At 36.0% G+C, this 21,494-nt stretch overlaps 1 protein-coding gene across 1 annotated transcript in view; it reads left to right on the top strand.

The window, feature by feature from the left end:
* The window catches only part of COL12A1 (collagen type XII alpha 1 chain), a 100,246-nt gene that overhangs the window by 40,590 nt on the left and 38,162 nt on the right, over positions 1–21,494 (top strand). Inside the window, exons 18-40 of the mRNA XM_058835058.1 lie at positions 1,733–1,882; positions 1,969–2,088; positions 2,610–2,774; positions 2,964–3,110; positions 3,730–3,869; positions 5,016–5,145; positions 6,180–6,325; positions 6,592–6,721; positions 7,506–7,645; positions 8,391–8,520; positions 9,889–10,028; positions 10,285–10,417; positions 10,519–10,545; positions 10,849–10,991; positions 13,105–13,234; positions 14,075–14,214; positions 15,328–15,457; positions 16,115–16,257; positions 17,162–17,291; positions 18,209–18,351; positions 19,714–19,843; positions 20,041–20,160; positions 20,762–20,908. Coding sequence (XP_058691041.1) covers positions 1,733–1,882; positions 1,969–2,088; positions 2,610–2,774; positions 2,964–3,110; positions 3,730–3,869; positions 5,016–5,145; positions 6,180–6,325; positions 6,592–6,721; positions 7,506–7,645; positions 8,391–8,520; positions 9,889–10,028; positions 10,285–10,417; positions 10,519–10,545; positions 10,849–10,991; positions 13,105–13,234; positions 14,075–14,214; positions 15,328–15,457; positions 16,115–16,257; positions 17,162–17,291; positions 18,209–18,351; positions 19,714–19,843; positions 20,041–20,160; positions 20,762–20,908 — 3,054 coding nt within the window. The remainder of the gene's footprint in view (positions 1–1,732; positions 1,883–1,968; positions 2,089–2,609; positions 2,775–2,963; positions 3,111–3,729; positions 3,870–5,015; positions 5,146–6,179; positions 6,326–6,591; positions 6,722–7,505; positions 7,646–8,390; positions 8,521–9,888; positions 10,029–10,284; positions 10,418–10,518; positions 10,546–10,848; positions 10,992–13,104; positions 13,235–14,074; positions 14,215–15,327; positions 15,458–16,114; positions 16,258–17,161; positions 17,292–18,208; positions 18,352–19,713; positions 19,844–20,040; positions 20,161–20,761; positions 20,909–21,494) is intronic.

Genomic DNA, 21,494 nt, shown 5'->3' with positions numbered 1-21,494 from the left:
AAAGAAAAAAAGGTTTCTGACATCTGATTATATTGATTTTGCTTAGCCCACACTGGGCTCTGTAAAAAAATACTCATCTTGTATTTAAATTTATTGAAACATTTTTAGAAACTCCTTAGTTAATTTGTGTCCCCCTCTGTCTAATACTAGAGGGTAAAACTGAAAAAAACCAAAACCCTAAAGCAGGCCATCAGTGACATTAGACTAAAGCTTTAATAAGTCTGGCAACAAAAATTTGCACTGAGAATGCTTTGTTATTTTTTATTATAGCAGCTGTCATTTCTGTCTTCAGTGTTATACTCTTTAAGCTAATTAATTTTATTAATGCATGGATTTGAGTCATGGTTAATGTGAAAAATGAATTTGTATCTTGGACTGTAAATGTAGTAGTAGAAAATAATTTATTAATGGGGGAAAAAATCACCCTAGATCTGGCACATTTGCTAGAATTTTCCATGTGGGGTACTACAGTATATTAGAAGAAACATAAAAGTCAAAATAGATTAACTTTTATATTGTACATAAAGTTAACTTTAACTTCCTTATTAAAGTTATGCATGCAATTTTTTGAACTAACATGGTTTGACTTAAACCCTACTCCCAGCTGATTTTATTGTCCTGACTAAAGATTAGATCTATATTTTCTGTGCAGAAGAGGATCATGCTTTTAACCCCCAGGTACATGGAATAGTTATATTCATGAGTCTACAGTGTTGGATCAATTCTGTGGAACATATATGAAATCACAATGTCTTTCAACTGTGATGAGTGTGGATGATTTTTCTCAATGGGATTTCTTCCATATAAAGACCAGAAGCTCTGATGGCAGGAAGCCAGAAAATTTGCAGCTGGTAACAAAATCTACAGGAAAAAGAGAAAGGATTTTGGCTTTTTTTTTTTTTAATTCTTCTTTTTTTCCTTTTTTTTTTTTTTTTTTTTTTGCAAATGGCAAATTTTGTGGATAAAATTATTGTGTCTTTCTGTTTTGTATAAATATTTTGTGATTTTCCTTGTGATGGAAACAATATGATGCATATTTTATTTTGTAATTTGTAAACTGAAGATATGTGAAATAACTTCCTACCGTTTTAGAACATTGCAGCTTTATATGAATGTTTGTTCTTGTTCCCTCTGTATCTCTTGACCTGTGTTTATGCTTGTGTGTCTTCTCTGGATTGTGCTCTTTCTTTTCTGTACATGCAAACTTCTATACCACATGTATTATTATGCCTTTTTCCCCTGAAAATTGAGGAATGCTATTTCTTTGAAAGTGATTGTAATATACGCTGTTAATTCCACTGTTACGTGACTGAAAATTAATCAGTAGTTTAGCTATATTTGACAGACTAAAATGCCATAAAATTGTATAATCTAATAGTGCTTACTGCCAAATCAGTGGTTCATTTAGTAGTCTTGTACATAACTTCTGAAATCAAGTTATCAGCCATCTTTAAAGACCAAAACCGACAATGACATGACAATAGAGAGCACTGGCCTTGACATTTGCAAAGGCTTATTTTTAAAAGGAAACATACATGAAGGAATTTAGACAGCTTTTGCCATGGAACCACTGACTAGTGTGAATAATGCTCTCAAATAGGTCATACTTGACGGAGTGCCAGTGAATAAAACTAGAGCTATTTTGGAAGCTAACTCACGACATATGTCATCTAAAAGGATGGGGAAAGAAAGCCATCATGCTAAGGCTATATTTTTCTGGTTGACACGGCAGGTTTAGAGTGTAGAACCAGAGCAGAAGCTGATATTGTGCTGCTGGTGGATGGCTCATGGAGTATTGGGCGGCCAAATTTTAAAACCATCAGGAACTTCATTGCCCGTATTGTTGAAGTTTTTGATATTGGCCCTGACAAAGTACAGATTGGTAAGTTCTCATATGTTGGAGGGAAAATGGAGCATAACTGCTGCAGAGACACATAATAACTGGGTAAATGATGGCTTTTTTCCCAGGTCTTGCACAGTATAGTGGTGATCCCAGGACAGAATGGAATCTCAATGCTTACCGAACCAAACAGTCTTTGTTAGAGGCTGTAGCCAACTTACCATACAAAGGAGGCAATACTCTAACAGGTATGTCACAGTGCCAGGATTTTAATTTAGTTCCAATGAAAATGATTCTAGTAGCTGACCCTAATATTGTTCAGTCAACTCAAATATGTCTGTGATGAAAGGGACTTAACATTTCAGCTCAGTATGGTTGGAAGAGAACAGGTCCAGCATAGGCTATAAACTCAGGAGAAATGTGTAGGAAGAGATTATGGGTGATGAAGAGCTTGTGTTGCTGTTGAGCCTATGAGATGAAGGCTCAGTTCCATGTCAGGGCTGGGATGAAGACAACCAGGAGCCAGAAGGAAGGGCAGTGGAAGTCAGGATGGTGACGCACAACATGCAGGTAAGTGAGCACCGAATAGTATCAGTTGCTGAGAAGCCTAGATGATGGGTTGCAGGCAGATTCAAAATGCTTCTAGAAGGAAATAAACTGTGGAACTATGTCCTCAGAGTGAAGTCACTAGGATGCACTAATTTCTTTTACTGTGACTACTATATGAAAATAGTTTACAGCGATGGCTACTTTCTTTGTGTCATGCTAGGAATGGCCTTGGATTTCATCTTAAGAAACAACTTCAAACCAGCTGCTGGCTTAAGGCCCAGAGCTCGCAAAATTGGTGTTCTCATCACTGATGGCAAATCACAAGATGACGTAGTCACCCCTTCAAGAAAACTCAGAGATGAGGGAGTGGAACTGTATGCTATTGGTAAGTACCCTGTGAAGGCATGGCCTGCAGCAACCCCTTCCTGCTCATCTGCCAAATGCGCAGAGAAGTGGCCACATACACAGTTACATAAAAGTTTATTCAAAGAATGTGTTTAGGGACTTAATTACATGTTACTGTGCTTCATGGCCATAATTTCTGACAGGTTTTGCGTTCTTCTTCTCTTGTAAGGTATTAAAAATGCCGATGAGAATGAATTGAAGCAGATTGCAACGGATCCAGATGACATCCATGCTTACAATGTTGCAGATTTCTCCTTCCTGGCTAACATTGTTGATAATGTAACCACAAATCTGTGTAACAGTGTGAAAGGTCCAGGTACATGACATTTTCAGTCTATTTCATTCTTTGTCCATTTATGTGCTTGCCCTGCGGATTCCTTTTTATTACTTATTGGGAACACAGTGTTAGCCGTAGGCTGTTTTTTCAGCTGCTGGTGTGAGGAAGTTGTGCAGACCACCTGGACTACCCTGCAGGGGTTCTCTTCCTTTCCTTCCAACAGTGACTGTGTTATAACTAACACAGCATGACATTGCTGGATGTGCCTTCTTTTTCTCCCCAGAATTGTGAAGTATCTTTCTTAGTGTGTCAGCTTTTTATTCATTGTGGCATGGTCTGTGATGATAATCATCCAATAAGGAAAATTTCAGCAGCCCTGCTCTTTTCAAGTAATTATGTCTGATAGCCCAAAACCAAAGCTGAGCACGGAAAAAGCAGTAATGTTATCTGATGGTTCCTCAGTGAAACACTGGTGTTGAAGGTGGAATAGGAATTACAGGGAGCTTGTTTAGTCTTGAGTGTGTTAAGGCGAGCTATCTCTTCATGCAGTAGTTTTAAGGATTCCTGTGGAAAAAGAAACATAAGCAACTACATGAAGTGTTTTTTCCCTTTCTGATAAGATAAATGAATATCTTTTTAATTTGCTTCCTTCTTGTAGGTGATTTGCCACCTCCTTCAAATTTAGTTATTTCAGAAGTGACACCTCGTTCTTTCAGACTGAGATGGAGCCCACCTCCTGAGAGTGTTGACAGATACAGAGTTGAATATTATCCTACCTCTGGAGGTAGCCCTAAACAGGTTAGTATTGTATGTTCATCTTTGAAATTGTCCAGTATAACCTTGGATTTCCACATCATGGTAATATCTTTCTGAATTTGTGCTGAGTAGGATAAAACAGTAACTTAAAAATACTCCTAAGGTCAAGAATATCATGCTTTGGTAAATGATACACAAAATTACAAAAAATCGGAGCATATATAGTACTTTGGTAGTTTTAATGTCATGAATCCAGAAGTAAAATATATTTCCTATAACTCCTTTATTTTCATATTTCATTGTCAGATATTAGTTGAAATATGTCTGTACCAGAAATTTTCTGACCATACTCATGGGTAGGTCCCCTGTCCTTTGAATGCATTTTCCTCTTTGTAGAAAAAAAGACACTGGGGGATACAGGTTGCGAGAAGTGTTATAGATTAACACTATTAAGTGCTTAGGTTAACACTATATAGCTCCAAACTGTTTATTGGATAGGATAAAACTTGTGGTTATTACTTCTCTACACAGAGAGCCAGTGGCTGGCAACTCTTGGTTCTGGGAAATCTGAATTGCTCATTACTCTTCAACCAAACAGAATAATATTTAGGAAAGTGAAGTGTTTAGAAGAATGTGGGTAGATGCTTCTGCATAGCTAGCTCTGGACTTCCCATCTCCGATTGTGGCCTTTAAGTCTTAGCTCATACTTGGCTCGTGGAGAGTTCAAGATTTGGCCTTTGATTAAAGTTTGAGCTGTCGTTCCAGTGCGCACTGACTTCACAATTTGACTGCTTCCTGGCATTTCTGTTCTGCAAGGTGTTGCTAATGCCTTGTGATGTAACCATTTGGGTTATCCTGGTTTTTGAAATTTTTCCCTAAGTGCCCCCTTTTTTTTCTGGTCCTTTCTTTATGTTCTTTAGTGATATAGAAGTATAAACTATGTGTGAAATCAGAATGCATTTCAAGTGATGCTACGCAGATCCAGCCCAATTTGAAACAATATCTGAGATATTACAGATTGCTTTTCATAAATATTACTATATTGTCAGACAAAATGTATACAAAATTAAGACCAGACTTATCTCCTTGTCATTGATTTCTGCAGTTTCACAAGGAATGATTGCTTTTCTTAGAGATAAGGTTACAAACATATTTGTCTTACAGTGATTAACATTACTTCTCTTACAGTTTTATGTAAGTAGGATGGAAAGAACAACAGTTCTGAAAGATCTGCAACCTGAAACAGAATATGTGGTTAATGTGTTTTCTGTGGTAGAAGATGAAAGCAGTGAACCTCTGATCGGCAGGGAAACAACTTGTAAGTTAGAAAATTGAATAATATGTTAACAGCCAGTTTGGGTCCTGTGGAACTCTCCAGTAGAACTTTTAGCACTGTGGATTTTCTTCTTAGCAGAAGTAAAATATTTAATTTGAATTACCAAATTGTATTGTGTTACTGTGGTTGTTCAGACCTTGTTGTCTGCAAGACTTCAGTGAAGTGAAACTGCAATGTGGCAGAAAATATTTGTCCCAGCTTCTTTCTAGGCTTATAAAGCATGGCTGTACAAAACTAGAACAACAGTCATGAATTATAAGAAAGAGTTCATAAATTTCTGAAATTTAATCGTAAACAAATGTGTACTCCTTCATTTTTTTTCCTAGGTAATTAATTCCTGACACTACCAGACAGAATTATTTCTCATTAGAAAAACCTAATTCAAGACATTTATGCCACTTCTTTGAGTTATAACTCAGTTATGTTTCTCCTATGAGCTGTCTACATGATTGATTTCAGGTGTATTTATGCTGTATGCAACATAGGGTGACATAGGGTGACTCTTCTGCCCCTTTAATAATATTGAATATTTGCTGCTCATTTCACTTCTTTATCTTGTATTAGGCTTGTCAAAAATCCTTAAAATGTGTGTATAATTTTTATAAAATCTGTGTTACTTTTTGATATGGTTTCATTGAAACTTTTCATTTATTTAATAGTTTTAGAAACATAGGAAACAAAAAGAAAGGACAAGAATCTTTTCTGTACAGATCCCAAGCCAGTCATGTTGTTTCACATTAGAATTTTCAAGTGAGTTGGTTGTGGCAAGATTAAAATGTTCCATTGCAGATTTGTGAGAGTTTTAGCTGTGTATGTAGAAAATCTGTGGCCACATTCAAATTGGTATGGCCATTACCTCATTCTTTAACTAATAATTTAAATACCACTGTTTGCAGATCACCTCTCTACTACCTATAATATGCCCTAATACCCATGTGCAATATTCCCACTGGTATGACCTGTGATATAAAATATTTAGAGGCTGAAAGAAATAATATGTATTTTTTATTTGACAGTGCCAATCTCTTCGGTTAGAAACTTGAATGTTTATGACATTGGATCAACTTACATGCGAGTGAGATGGGAACCTCTCAATGGAGCTACTGGTTATTTGTTAACATATGAACCTGTGAACGCTACCGTGCCAGCCACAGAGAAAGAGGTAAGAGAATTTGTCTTTGCTACCTGTACTCTACCAAAAATAAATTAAGAAAAACTGTTAGGCCATCATAATAGTCAAAAGAGTTGCATGTACTTCTTGAAGTGCAGTGAGCTTACTGGGACATTATATACAATGACATCAGTCAGGAAGCTGTAAATATACTGTGAATCTCACAAACAAAATTCCCTTGATGTTAAATCATTGCTTGCTTTTCTGCCATTGCTTTCTTCAGTTTTTAAACATGGTGTGTTATTTTTCATCTGCAGCTGCGTGTGGGACCGTCAGTGAATGAGGTGCAGCTGGTAGATCTCATCCCCAACACTGAGTACACTTTAACAGCTTACGTATTGTTTGGTGATATGAAGAGTGACCCACTCACCACACAGGAAGTGACGTGTATGGATATCTTGATTTTTGCTTTGTTATTGCTTCAGCAACACCTAATTTTAATTATATTTCATGCAACAGCTTGAATTATATAATCTGTTTCATTTAGAAGACCATCTTAACCATATTTTATGCATTTTCTAACACTCATACATTTCCCAAAGACCTCAAAGGCAATTTCAATGAGAAGGGTCCAGCTACTATAAGGGGAACAACCTAATTTTTAACTTGAATAATTAAGGAAATCTTGAGATCACAGTGTTTTTAAAGGGTTTCAGTTCTGCTTGTATTAACTTAGAAACCTTGTTCCCGAATTCATACATCCTCTTAAGCATAGAAAATACTAAGGAAACATTCTATATCAAGAAAAAAGAAGATCTAAAAATGTCTTCCTCTTTTTTATACCTTTTCTTAAACATTTTCTCTTGGCAGAGGGATGCTTCTGGTGTAGATGCATGCAGCATGGCTACTTTTATGTCCTTAAAATTTTAAACTGTTAGACATAGATGAGAAGTGGCTATTGCCACCAAAAGTTATGTTCTTAATCCCTGCTACTTCTGGAAGTATTGCACTCATAAGTTACAAAGGTGAAACTACCACGGTTTATAGCTATTTTGCTCATTGCTGGGAAAAGAAGCTTATAAACACTCTCATGTAATGCCCAGGACAATGAACTTGAGAAAAAGTGATTCCCTCCATTTCACTGAAAGACATGAAGAGAATTCACTTCCATCTGTGAGATTCCTATAGCTCTGCCATGAGCAGTGTTCACTTACTATCATTATTTTTACAGTACCTTTGCCTGGACCCAGAGGTTTAAAAATTCAGGATGTTACTCACAGCACCATGAATGTTGTTTGGGATCCTGCCCCAGGAAAAGTTCGAAAATACATCCTAAGATACAAAATAGCTGATGATGCTGACATAAAGGAGGTAAAATTTTTAAAGTACTAGGAATAGTTTTATTTTGAGAAGCTAGATTACTAAAATAATAGTAAAGGTATTATTATAACCCACTAATGTGAGTAAAGAACATCAGTTTATACTGATTGCAGTCAGGAAAGACTATTGATTTCTTAGGAAATGAATGAGCACAAGATAGATTTCTTAGGTACTCCCTTTGTCATCCTCCTCCTCCTCCAGAGGGGAAAAAGCCTTAAACCGACTGGAGAATTTTTGTGTGTTTTGGTAAATAGCATTTCTATGCTCTGCTTAAATATGATGCTTCTAAGGTCTAATAATAGCTTACAATTAAGAGGACAGGATAGTGGAATAAAGGTATTTTAGCCCCTTTGCATACTGACAGAACATGTGTGACCATTTTTAGAGATGTTTTTAGTTATGTACAAGCTTTCCTTAATTGTGCTGCTAGGCATAAACCAGCTTTTGGAGAATTACGTTTGTTTTTTAAAGGAATTTTCCAAAAATTCCATCTGCATCCTTGTTTCTAAAGAAATAAAGCAGTGAATGATCTACAAGTACTACATATAAACTGCATATAATTTGCAAAGGAATTAGTACAGAACACTCAATATTCAGGTAAATTTAAGGGCAAATGGCAAAACGTAGTGCAGAATGCTTCCTTATTTTTCAGTGCAGGAATTTCTGCCATTAGACCAAATGTAAAGTAAGAAATAGAGCAATTTGCAATCCTTTAAGTCACTATTTTTGTTCTTAGGTGGAACTTGACAGACTCAAAACCAGCATTACTCTCTCTGACCTCTCGTCCCAAACGCTGTACAATATAAAAGTTGTTGCTGTATATGACGAAGGGGAATCCATACCAACAAATGCAGAAGCTGTCACTCGTAAGTTTTCTTAATAATCATTCTTGTGGGTTTTTTTGCCTTATGTTAGATTTAAGTGGTTTAGTGTTGCAGTATCATATTGAGTTTAGGTGGAGCTCTAATCTGAGAAATACTTTATTTGCACTTGTAGCATTATTTGCAATATAATAAACTGCAGGAATCTTAGATCAGTTGTGTCTTACTGCAGTGAACGCTGACACTGCAGTTTGCAGAGAGGTGACGAGCCACTGAAGGAAAACTATTTCTGTTTAAAGACTGAAGAAGGGTAGGTGTAAAACTGGTAAGAAAATATGAGGACAGAATAAAGTTTTAGCAAGTTTATGCAGGAATCTAGGAAAGTGAGTAAGAAGCCAGCCCATATACTAGAGGATAAGAGAGACACAACCCTGCCTCTGATCCAAGAGAGTTTTTGCATCATGGAATGCTAAAGCAGCTTTTACTTTTAGAGAATCATAAAGGCAGCATTTGAATGACCTCAACAAATAGAGGCAAGCAAATGAAGCTGCACAAGCTGTAAGAGCTGATCTCCATCCAAGAGAAGTGACAGACTGAAAGGAGAAACCAGCTATCAAGGAAGTTCTCATGCTGATCAAGGCTTAGAATTTAAGAATATAATTAACCAGAAAAGCTACAGTAGAAAAGAGTAATTTTACCTTTTCACTGTCTCTCCATCTGGTGTCAAAAAGAAGAAAAACCTATGAATATTCTCTCTCATCTTCTGAATTTTTCATTTGGTAGTCTGATGTATTTAAAAATGTGAGTTTTCATGCTTACTGTTGCACTAGTCTTTGCTCTGTACCTGTGTTTTTGAGTGAATGTGTGTGTAAGGAAAGAAGAGGAAAGGTCTACCAAAGAAATTATTTCTAGTTTAATTCACTGGTTCTACCAATTTACATATTTCTTCCCAGTGGCTATAATATTTTCCCTCCTTAACCTACAGTTAACCTCTGTGAATTCTTTCTAAATAAGGGACGACTTATTTGGCTTACATAAAGAATTTTAAGACTTTCAAGAAACTCCTGCAGAAACTTGACCTGTGTCTATGGGAGTTCATATTCACTCCATATAATGCCAAAATGTTACATCCAGGGCTTCAGTTATTTTGAGTAGGCATGTGAGTTGTGACCTCTGCTGAAGTCTATTTTATCAGATGATGACCTAATGATGTGACCTTATGAAGGATGATTTGCTTTGTGTAAGCGGACTGGGTTATACTTCAGCATTTGATTGTAGTCATTAGAAGCATGGTAACTGAGAGATTAGTTTTCTAAATAATCTTCTAAATTATTTGTCTGAGTAATTATTTTGTTTAACTGTATTTATTTTGTAGTTACATTTTGGGGAATATTTTTCTTTTTCTCATAATAGAGCCTGTGCCAGCACCAGTCAATCTCAGAATCACAGATATAACCACGAATAGTTTCAGAGGTACTTGGGATCATGGAGCTCCAGATGTCTCTCTGTATAGAATAACATGGGGGCCCTATGGAAGAGCAGAAAAACAGGAGGTAAAAATAGGCAGCCACCTTATGCTTTTGTGGGCAGTCTCTCAGAGGATGTATTTTTAAACTCAGAAATGTAATTGATAAATGGCCTATGGCTTTGTAATTCAGTGAGAAGGTGTAGGACACATACAGCCATGTCCAGTGATGTTACTGAGTAAAAAGTTACTCAGTTATATCCCACTCTCTGTTTGCCTGTTTCATTTGTGTGTTTTGGTTTTGTTTATTTATCTTTTTCTTTTGTTTTTAATTTCTTTGCAAGACTATCTTAAATGGGGATGAGAATAGTTTGGTCTTTGAAAATTTGAATCCAGATACATTATATGATGTCTCAGTTACTGCCATCTATCCTGATGAATCAGAAAGTGATGATCTCATTGGCAGTGAAAGAACATGTAAGTAAATAAAGGGATTCTGCATGTTGTTATTCATAGTTATTGAAACATAAGGCATACACATACAAGAATTCTGAAAATTCTTTCTACTTTTTTCCTAGTACCCTTGGTACCTGTCACTACACAAGGTAAGAATCTGAATTTCCAGGTACCATTTTATTGAAGGAAACTCGTAGCTCTCTTTTTCTAAACTGTGATAAATGTTGACATTAAAAAACTGAGATAATTTAATAAATATTATTGTGTATTTGGAAGAATATTAAACACTAGATTACCACATGTTTATTATTTTACAAATATTATAGTTTATGTTCCCCTGTACTTAATACATTCTGCTCTTGATCAGGCATTCATGTAGCCCTAAAAGTGCGAATGAGTGTCTGCTCTTTGATGAACTACATATTTATCCTTTTCTTTATTATGCTTCTCAGCCCCGAAGAGTGGCCCACGAAATCTTCAGGTGTACAATGCAACTTCACACAGTTTGACTGTCAAATGGGATCCTGCCAGTGGACGAGTGCAGAGATACAGGATCATTTACCAGCCTATCAGTGGGGATGGCCCTGAGCAGTCGGTAACTAATTTTGAAGTGCTAAAGTTATTCAACGTTAAATACAACCTTCTACAAAGTAATCCAATAGAATAATTTCCTTTCAAAGGACAACACTGTATATATTAATCACCTTTTATGTGAAAATTTATATTTGTAGTGAATAAGTATATACACCCACGTTTCAAATCCAAGATCCAAGTTAGAATACTCTTTATTGAGCAGTAATAAATTAAGATACATCCTGTTTTCTCAAAAATCACATAATCATAGACTCATTTATATTGGAAAAGATCTTTGAGCTCATAAAATCAACTGTTTATCCAGGGATATAACTAAAATAAAGTGTGCTGGGGAATAGGTCAATCGGCATCTAAGTCTACAAATCAGAGATAAAGGTGTCAAATCAATAATATGAACTACCATGACTACTTTTGTAGTCCAGAGTTTTCCATCGTTTTCATAGTGTGGTTCCCATGCTATCAGAAGACTTTGCTGTGAACAGTTGAGACTGTCTCTCACCAATTTAGGGTCAGAATAACCACAGAGGTAGCAGTTGCAAAGATAAATCTATGCAAAACAGGTCTTAATGAAGTATTTAAGGTATTTTTGACTCTTTTACTATGATGAGAAGCTGTAATGCTATGGACAGACAGTACTTTATGATCAGCCAGCTTTCCCTGTGTTGTCATCATGAACTGTTTTGACTACTGGCAGGCAATGCAACACAGCCTGGGAATGGTAATTCAGTCAGGCTGTTTATCAGAAGTGTGTGCTACTTAAAAATGCCCTATTCTGTAGTGGGAGGCTGTTGTGGTTACTGTCAAATGAGTCAGAGGAGCAGTCTCAGATGAGAACCACATTCATTTAGCTTGCTCCTGTAATTGGAGATCACACATGTTCAGAAGTATATCTAGGAATATTTACTTTAGAATCCGTTGGGTATTTACACATCCATTTAAACTGTCTTCTGAGCAACATGCATTTGTGCATGAGGTAATTGAAATGTATACTGAGCAGTCGAATGCAATTTTAGTGAGAAATCACTACAGGAATAAGGAACAGCAATACATTTATTTAATATCTGTAATTAATTGCTGGCAATGGAGTAAAAAGGAAATTATGATCATTCTCTTGAAATCTGTGCAAAGAATATGGTTATTAGACTTAATTGCTTACAGCTGGATAGAGTCAAGCAGTGACAGTTGGAGAAAACACCTCTATTTAAGGAGAGGGCACAGAACTCTCATACTCTGCTCATGGCATTTAATGTCTGTTTGCAAACGACTTGCAGTCATATGATCATAATTCCTTGTCTTCTTTTGTTACTCTGATATTTTACTAAACTGTAGATTCTGGGTAGGCAGTAGAACAGTCCCCACCAAAGCATTTAAAGTATGATTTCTGGAGGATTTTTATTGCCCTGTCTGACTTTTAATGGCCTCAGCACCAAGAGGAATCACAGATGATTTGAAGAAAAATGGACTGCAAAAACTGCATACAGAACTACAGAGACTAAATGATCATGATCATTTAGAGTCAGGTTTTGAAAGGCAATCAGATACTAAAATGTAGAGGCAGCCATGATGGGATGATAAAAGCATTTGTACTTCAAAAAGGGCTTTGTACACTTGAGTACAAAAAACTCATTGATTCTAAGTTAAAATAGACTGCTTGTAAATTAAAATAATGTATTACTATGAAATGTGAAGATATGTGAATATGTGCTCATTGTCAGTTCCTCATCAGCAGATGATTTGAAGTGTTATGCTGAACACATTAGCTTAATAGATTTTGAAAATGTGCAGGTAGTCTTAAAAGTACAAAGAATGATAGGAGTTACAATATGATTTGTGCTGGTACAGAACTGGGAGTTTATATATAATTGTGGTTATATGCAAGTTTGGAGATTTTAAAGAGCAGTGGCTTTGTGTCTAAACTGGCTAAAACCAATATATATTAAATAATACTACTGTTCAATGTTTACTGTCATTGTGAGTCAGAAGAAAATTGCAACATTTGATACATCTCAGTGTTTTCCACTCTGCATCAAATGCTTGCACTCTTTACTGTTGCTGTAAGCACAAAAGAGACAGTATAAAAGGGATTTTAATATTTTCCTTTTGTTCTGCTGCAGACTACTGTTGGAGGACGACAGAACAGTGTGGTGATACAGAAGCTGCAGCCTGACACACCATATGCTATTACTGTGTCATCAACGTACGCAGACGGTGAGGGGGGACGAATGACAGGACGAGGCAGAACCAGTAAGTAACTTCTTTAGGACTTGTTAGGTACAAAACAATAATGATGTATTGCTTTTCAGAAGAGCTGAGAAAACTTTCTTGTGGTGAAATTCATCCCATCTGTATATGTGATTTGTCCTTTGGTGGTTTTCAAGTTTCTGAAGTAAGAACACCTGTCAGTCTCCCTGGACTGCTGCCTTTGACTGGATGCCCAGTTTTTACAGCTGAGAGAAACCCTAATCTTCTATGGAACTTCTTCCTCATTTTGATTTGTTTAATTGTTTTATGCCATAATGTAGTAAACAGCTTAAAGGATCTGAAGGCATGTTACTCATATACGTGTGCTTACATATATGTAAGCACCTTCAGTTGAGAGGCGGACCTTCATAGTGTGCATTTTAGGACTCCTCCATCATTTTATATTGATGCATTTTTTGATCCTACCATAGAAATCACTGAGTAATTTGCTATCAGAAACACTCCAGGTATAAAAACAATTTCAATATATTCACTTAATTATATAAAAATAAAATTATTAATTCAGTTGCATTTACTTAAATTATGAGCTTGCAATGGAAAGTCGGACACAGCAATGGGTTTGGTGAGGAATGAAGAAATAAATCCTAATGAACTCACTGCATAATTCCAAAATAGTGTCCGGAAATAAAATTTTCTAACTAGCATTGTTTGTGGTTTTGGACAGGGGTGATGTGTTCTGATTGATGAAGATAAATGAGATTTAACATGAGCTACTAAACCTGTTTTGAAAATTTTCTAAGGATGCATTATCAAGGTGTGATCTGACAGCAAAAAGGAGAGAATAAGGTTCCACATTTCTGACATCTTATTGATCTGTTTCAGAACCTCTCACCACTGTGAAGAACTTGCTAGTTTATGACCCAACCACCAGTACTCTGAATGTTCGATGGGATCATGCAGAAGGAAGTCCTCGCCAGTACAAAGTGTTTTATGGACCTACAGCTGGAGGTGCAGAAGAAATGGTAAATTCTTCATGTGGATCTCACTAATCTCAGATAAATTACAGCTCTTGATGGTGTTGAGAGAAATGCTGCTGAGTGAAGTAGGTCTTGTTTGCCCATGTACTGGGTTCTTTCTGTTTACAGCCACACTGGAGAAAATGCACAGCACCTCCATGGAAGTTCTCCCATATGTATTACAGATGTTTGATTTCATATAGTAAACCATCAGTGATTAGTTCTTAGCATGGGATTTAATACCTACCACACACAAATTTTTGTTTTTTTATCCCTGGGGCACTATGTGGGAATTTAAAGCTGACTTCAAGGTGTACAAAAGGTTATAAAGTTAGCAGGCTTCCTTTCTACCCTTTTTTACTGCTAAGAAGTCATGTGATTGTGGGCTTCAATGGTATTTGTGAAAGCAGAAAAATCCATATTCTCATCTCCTGAAATTACTTAATTACTAAAGAGCTAAAAGAATCCTGAACATAGGAAACCCTTGCTGCAGACTGGGAAATACTATTTTCCAATTGTGTTTATTTCTCTACATCAGTGCAATTTAATGTGCACGTGAAATGACCACATGAATGTCATTGTTTCAAAAGCAACTAAAGTGCTGCTGGTGACAAATATTCTCAAGTGCTATGGAGTTTAATTTCCTAACATGAGCTGCTCATTGCTTCTTGCCATTAGTGTGTTGTAGTGTTATGTAATGGATTTTTTTTCCTTGACTTAGAAAGTGATATTTTAATGCCTCTGAGCTGCTAAATAGTAGTCATTAAAGAGATCACTGCAGATTCTGCTACTTTCATTACTCTTCATTTCACTACAGCAGGGTCTGGACCCCAAAGTGGAGAGAGCTATAAGGGATTATATAGGAGAACATAGAACTCATTTGTATTAAGTCTGAGACAGAAGCTTCTTGAAAGGCAGCTCCAGAAGATGCCAGAAACCATGTTTTTTTAAGCTTCACCTTTTGTAAAGTTTTTATCATATCCCGTCTGGAAATGAGATATGGTAGGGGAGTAAGTGAGAAATAAAAAAGCTTAAACTTTATTTCTGTTTGTTTGTTTTGTGGGTTTTTTTCATGTTTCTGTAAGTTTCTTGACCCTTCCTTTCTTTCTAAATTTGTAGACCACAGTTCCAGGAAATACAAACTATGTCATCCTGAGGACTCTTGAACCCAACACACCTTACACTGTAACTGTGGTTCCAGTTTTCCCAGAGGGGGATGGCGGACGTACCTCTGACACTGGACGCACTTGTAAGGAAAACAGTCCTTTTCAAGGAAACTTTAGGATTTTTTATAAATGGCCTCAGATCATTAGAAATTGATTTTACATTAAAACTTTAACTGCTTGCTTATTTTTGCAGTTCTGTAACTTAATTCTGTTTCCTTTGCTTATTTGTGTGGAGGCTTTCAGTCTGCTTATCTCGGGCAATCTCAGCTCCAAAGTTGTGCAGCACACTTAGTGTTTGCTTCACAGAATAGTCAATTTTCAGTTGTAGTGCTAGTAGAAATATTCATGAACAAACAGTGAATATTGGTGTTAATCTGTGCTAATGTCCATACAGTGTATTTAAAATTTTCCCGGAAGTTGGAGCTACGAATGTTTAGCCTGACCCAAAATATGTAGTTTGTGGTTATTTGTCATACTTATCTGATCAACAATGGGATAACAAAGTGTTATGATCATACTTTCAATTTTCAGTATAAGCACGTACTTTGCTGCCTGATATGGAAGTCTGGAAATACTGAACATGGAGATTCTTAACTTTGTAAATTTTGGGCTAACAAAAGCAACGTATTTATCTTGGGCTGAGGTGCTTTTCATCTTTTGACCACTGTTGTAAATTCATGTACAAATAGAATTTACACAAGCAACTTTTTAAAACTATATTTAAATTATCCTTAATCTAGTGGAGAGAGGAACACCAAGAAACATTCAAGTTTACAATCCCACACCAAACAGCATGAATGTCCGTTGGGAACCTGCTCCAGGTCCAGTACAGCAGTATAGAATTAATTATGCTCCACTGTCTGGCCCAAGGCCATCAGAATCTGTAAGTAATTTAGCTTTTATACTATTAGTCAAATGTGTGTAGAGAATATTGCTTCCTTCAATGAGTGTAAAAAATAATAGTAAAGTCAGACCAACTGTCTGCCCAGGAGAGCCTCTGCTGAAAGCACAGCATTTATAGGAGTCTAGTCCATTGTTAATAAAGGCTTATTTGATAAAATGTAAGAAATATTTAAAACTCTGTATTGAGAATTGAGTATCCTTTATCATATTGCTGGTAAAGATGAGTTAAAATATATATATATTTTTAGGAGAGTTGGAGACAGCAAATATTTATTAGGAATTGTGAAATTATGAAACTCGATGCCAGGTTTATGTGCTTTTACTGCCAAACCATCTGCTTACCCCACACCATTACTCTTTAGTGGAGGTTGGTGAGCAGTGAAGTCTGGATATGGGTAAAAAAGTGCCCTCCAAGTATGAAGTAAGAATTCTTGGATTTCTGTAGAAATAAGAGCAGTTTTAAAGTTTCAACCATGAAGGTACTCACACAAAATGTACACCCATATAGGTGTACGTGTTTTTATGTAAGGAATTGTAAGGACTTTGATGTCCTTTATAAATAGTAAACTGTGACAGAATTTACTTTTTTAGTTCCTGTTTGTGAATGTTTCTTCTATTTTTTCTGAACTATTTTAATGTAAAATGTTAGAAATAACAGCTGTATTTGCAGAATGAGAGCTCCTTATACTCTTTTGGTTTTTTTACATGGCTATTTAATTTTTATCAATATTGCATGTTTATTTTAAACTTGTGTTCTTTTTCTTAGATAGTGAGCAGCATGGTCATGTTTCTAATTTTTCTCTATTTCATTCATATTGTTTTCTAAAAAGGGATGGTATAAGCTGAAACTTTATTTATATGGGTGGTTTTTGTTTCTGTTTTAGATTGTGGTGCCCGGCAACACTCGTGATGTGATTCTAGAGCGCTTGACTCCTGACACTGCTTACTCAATAAATGTTATAGCTCTGTATGCAGATGGAGAGGGAAATCCAAGCCAAACACAGGGAAGAACATGTAAGACAGTCAGTACTTTTGTTGTGAAATATATGTCAAAATTGGTGTCTGAAGAACTTACAAAATTGATTACAGTTACAAATAATGTAAGCTATTTAGTGCAACTCTGAATCAATGCATCTGAATTATGCCTGCAGCAATTATAGGCATCAGTGGCAGGAAACTTTTACTATGCTGTCTGTCAGTTGTGGTACTTGAACAATTAGCAATGTAATTTTCAATTGGGAAATAAGCTTAATTTGAATGTGTTAGAGTTTAAAGGCTGTTTAAAAAAAACCTCAAAAATCAAATTTCAGGTGAATCAAAATTTATCTTTTTTTTAAAAAATAGCTGTTTAAGATGGCTAGAATTAGTTATCAACAGAGAAAAAAGGGCTTCATATTTGGTTTCTGACATGGTAAATGTGTTGGCCTCTCCAGCTGTTTGTTATTTTGTTGCAGACACCTAAACAACAATATCTTCTTGTTACAACTTATCTCATAGGATCTTGTCTGGCTTATGCTTTGTCCTTCATACCAGAAATAACATGCACAGAACCTGTCAACAACAATAATTTTCTTCTTCTATGTTTTCCCTGTAAAATCCCCATATTCATCTAAAAGTTGAAGATGTGACAGGCTATAGTTATACTTGTCTGCAGGAATTTGGGAAGCAGAATGCATGTAGATGCTCACTTTGCATATCTGGATATTCTCTCCCTTCCATACTGCTCTAGTTCCTCCAGTTGGGCTCTTTCTATTTAAGATCATCAGGCACTGCTGCATGATCTTTGACTTAATCTCCCCAATGTATTTATTTATTCAGGGTTTTAGGAAGGGCCCTTGACTTTGGCTTGAGGGCAACATTTGAATTGGTGAGGGTGAAACTGATCTAGAGGTATCCTGCCCCATACAACCTTCTGTATTTTCATTCTTCAGTGCCTCGCAGTGGTCCAAGGAATGTGAGAGTATTTGATGAGACTACAAACAGCCTTTCTGTCCAATGGGACCATGCTGACGGGCCAGTCCAGCAGTACAGAATCATTTATTCACCCACTGTGGGGGACCCTATTGATGAATACGTAAGTTCTGTAATTCCTTAGTAAGCACTGAGGTGTTCTCAGATGATTCTATAGGCACAGAAAAACAAGACGCGTGTTCCACAAGTAGCACTCTGTGCAGGCTCTGTGGGTTTTCTGGTCATTGTTGTCAATGTCAGGAAGCCATGGTTTGTATAAAACAGGTTTTTTTTTCCGTGAAGCTACAGGAAATATATGGTTTCGTGAACAAATATATGTGTGAAATAATGTTAAGTGTGTGAGTCATGCATTAATCAGAAGATTCTGAATAGAATCTGCTTCCTGGCATTTTGTTAAAATGCGGTACATTGAATAGCCATCTATTACTTCATACTGTATTCATTAAAAAGTCAGTATGCTATGATACAGAATAAACATATGTCTGCATTTTATAAATTGAAGAGAGTTGACAGAGTCTAATAAGACAACAATGATTACTTTGATTCAGCATCTAATCCACTGTTCTGTGTTTCAGTATGAATTGTGTGTTTCATTTCCTGCACCTTAATGATAGCACAGATTATTCTGAAGCTTATAAAATGCACAGAATATTTATAGCAAAGCAATGCTCAGATCCTATAGGGGACAGTGGCAGAATTCCTGCCAACTGCCACCAGCAAAAATGACATTATTATTGCTTTTGTATTACTGTATAGCACATGCTGAAAATTCACTGTTTGAAAATTCACTACTGGACTCATTAATCAGTACATACATCTTGTCAACACACATATCTTTTTTGCAGAAAAGATTGTACAATCCATAAAAACAACAAGTCTCAAACAACTGAAAATTTTAATTAAGTATTCATAGCAAGTGCTGACTGGCATATGCTTTTGAGATAGATACCTCAAGTTACTTCCCTTCGTTTCAATGATTTATGTCTTCCTTATGGAGCAGGATCACTTTTGGGATTATACCTACATTTTCATTAGAAGGGAGCAATAATACATGGCTACATAAGGAAGTTGAGACTGACAGATACATATATAGGGAAATTTTTATATATCAATATATTTAGAGCTTCCGTCTCAGAATAACTTATTTCTGCCAAGAAAACAAACACATCATTATGACTTTTATATTTCTGTGAGGGAGGAGTACTGCAGTCTTGGTGAAGAACTGCAGCATTTCAGTATGATGGAGGGTTGGGACTGCAGAGTCAATTTGATTTATGTTTTTGTGATGTCCACAGGGTTTTATAATTCAGAATAACAAATACTGGTAATTGTTTATAGGTTACAATCCTTAAGGTATCCTGAATGACTTTTTCCTATGGTGGACATAAAACAGTGTGTGCCAAATATCAGAACAAATTTTTGTTTCTAGTTGAGTGTGTTTACCTCTGTTCCTTTTGTGTTCTAGACAACAGTCCCTGGCATAAGGAATAACGTGATACTACAACCACTACAATCAGATACGCCATATAAAATTACTGTTGTTGCTGTGTACGAAGATGGAGATGGTGGACAACTGACTGGAAATGGCAGAACTGGTAATTATAGTTTTCATATTGTTTGTTCTTTTTTAAATTTAAGTCATATTCCTTGAGCACTTCAACATTGTTAAGGTTTCTTAAGTTAATTAAGTCCTTGATGTGATTGTTACCTTGCAGAGTAATAATCTACATGTCTAAAGATTGAAAAGCAATTACTAGCCTAATTATAATGGGGTTTTTTTCTTTCTTTTCAGTTGGCCTTCTTCCTCCTCAAAATATGTATATAACTGATGAATGGTATACACGTTTCAGAGTTTCCTGGGATCCTTCACCATCCCCTGTTCTTGGCTATAAAATTGTATACAAACCTGTGGGTAAGAAAACTTGTTCATTCTGAGTATATCACTTTTAGAACAGTGAGTAACTAATGGCAGACCAGCGTAGAAATCATATGTATCATTTTGTGTTAAAAGATCTATTTATTTCCTCTGTTTACCAATTTTCATGAAAACTTCAGTCTTATGATCAGTATTCTATAATAAACACAAACTATAAAGCGCAGTTTTGTACATTCAATTACAGGGATTGAATTGTATACTTAAAACTTTATACAGTGACCTGTTTTGTTTTTAACCTCTTTAATGCCTCTTGTCCTTCTGAGGCTATGTATTGGTGTACATGAGATGACATTGGACAGGTATTTGGGTACTAATGGCCTGCAGAACTTTTATGTGGCCTTCAAACAATATACATATCTTTCTAGAAGCTGAACACAAACATTGTACAATAGTTTGCAAAATTAATGTGTATGTTCTGTTTGCAACATTGTAATATGCTAAAATTTAAGAAATCAATAAGCTTTGTTTTAGAGAAGATGAGGTTAACATTTAATGACGTGTAAGAGATAGAATAGTTCTGTAGCTCATGTAATCATGATTCTTTCTTTCTCTTTTCTTAATGATTCCTTTATTCAAGGTTCAAATGAGCCCAGGGAGTTTTTTGTGGGAGAAGTGACTTCCTACACTTTGCATAATCTGTCTCCCAGTACTACTTATGATGTGAATGTTTATGCTCAGTATGATTCTGGAATGAGCATACCTTTGACAGATCAAGGCACTACATGTAAGTCAGAATAATTTTGTTGTAGACATGTTAGATACATATGCTGAAGAGAAGATTTTGATGGCTGGTTGCTAGGAAGCCTGAGCATCCTCTTGTGGAGAATACTTGTCATCTGTCCATGATGTAGATCTTAAAAACACTAATCTTGGAAAGAATAATGAAGATATATTTTAGAGTAATGACTTGATGAAATAAAATTTTCTAGTCTATTTCCTAAAATTTTGTTAAGCTATGTGTGGAGTCAACCTTTACCTGTCTCCAGGGTACTACAGAATCTGTGTTACTCATCAGGTCTAGGGTTTTTGAAACTCTGCTTTTACCTCATAGAAATGTCCAGTGATTTTGATGATGGCCTCAGCTAATAAACTTCTAGAAATTTCTTCAGTTATGATGAATCAAGCATCTTGATTCAGTACATTCTTTTCATAGTGCTATATATTTGAGTCAGAGTTTTATTTTTAGAGGTTTCTTATTTTGTAAAGAAATCAACTTCATGTGAAAACTCATAGAGTGGGTTGTTACCCAGTATGGGATCTGGGGCCTTTGTAAATAGCTAGGTGGGGATCTGTAGGATGTAAAATAAAGA

Source organism: Poecile atricapillus, chromosome 3 (genome assembly GCF_030490865.1).
Source record: "Poecile atricapillus isolate bPoeAtr1 chromosome 3, bPoeAtr1.hap1, whole genome shotgun sequence".
Taxonomy (NCBI): Eukaryota; Metazoa; Chordata; class Aves; order Passeriformes; family Paridae; genus Poecile; species Poecile atricapillus.
This window is presented reverse-complemented; position numbering and strand designations above follow the sequence as displayed.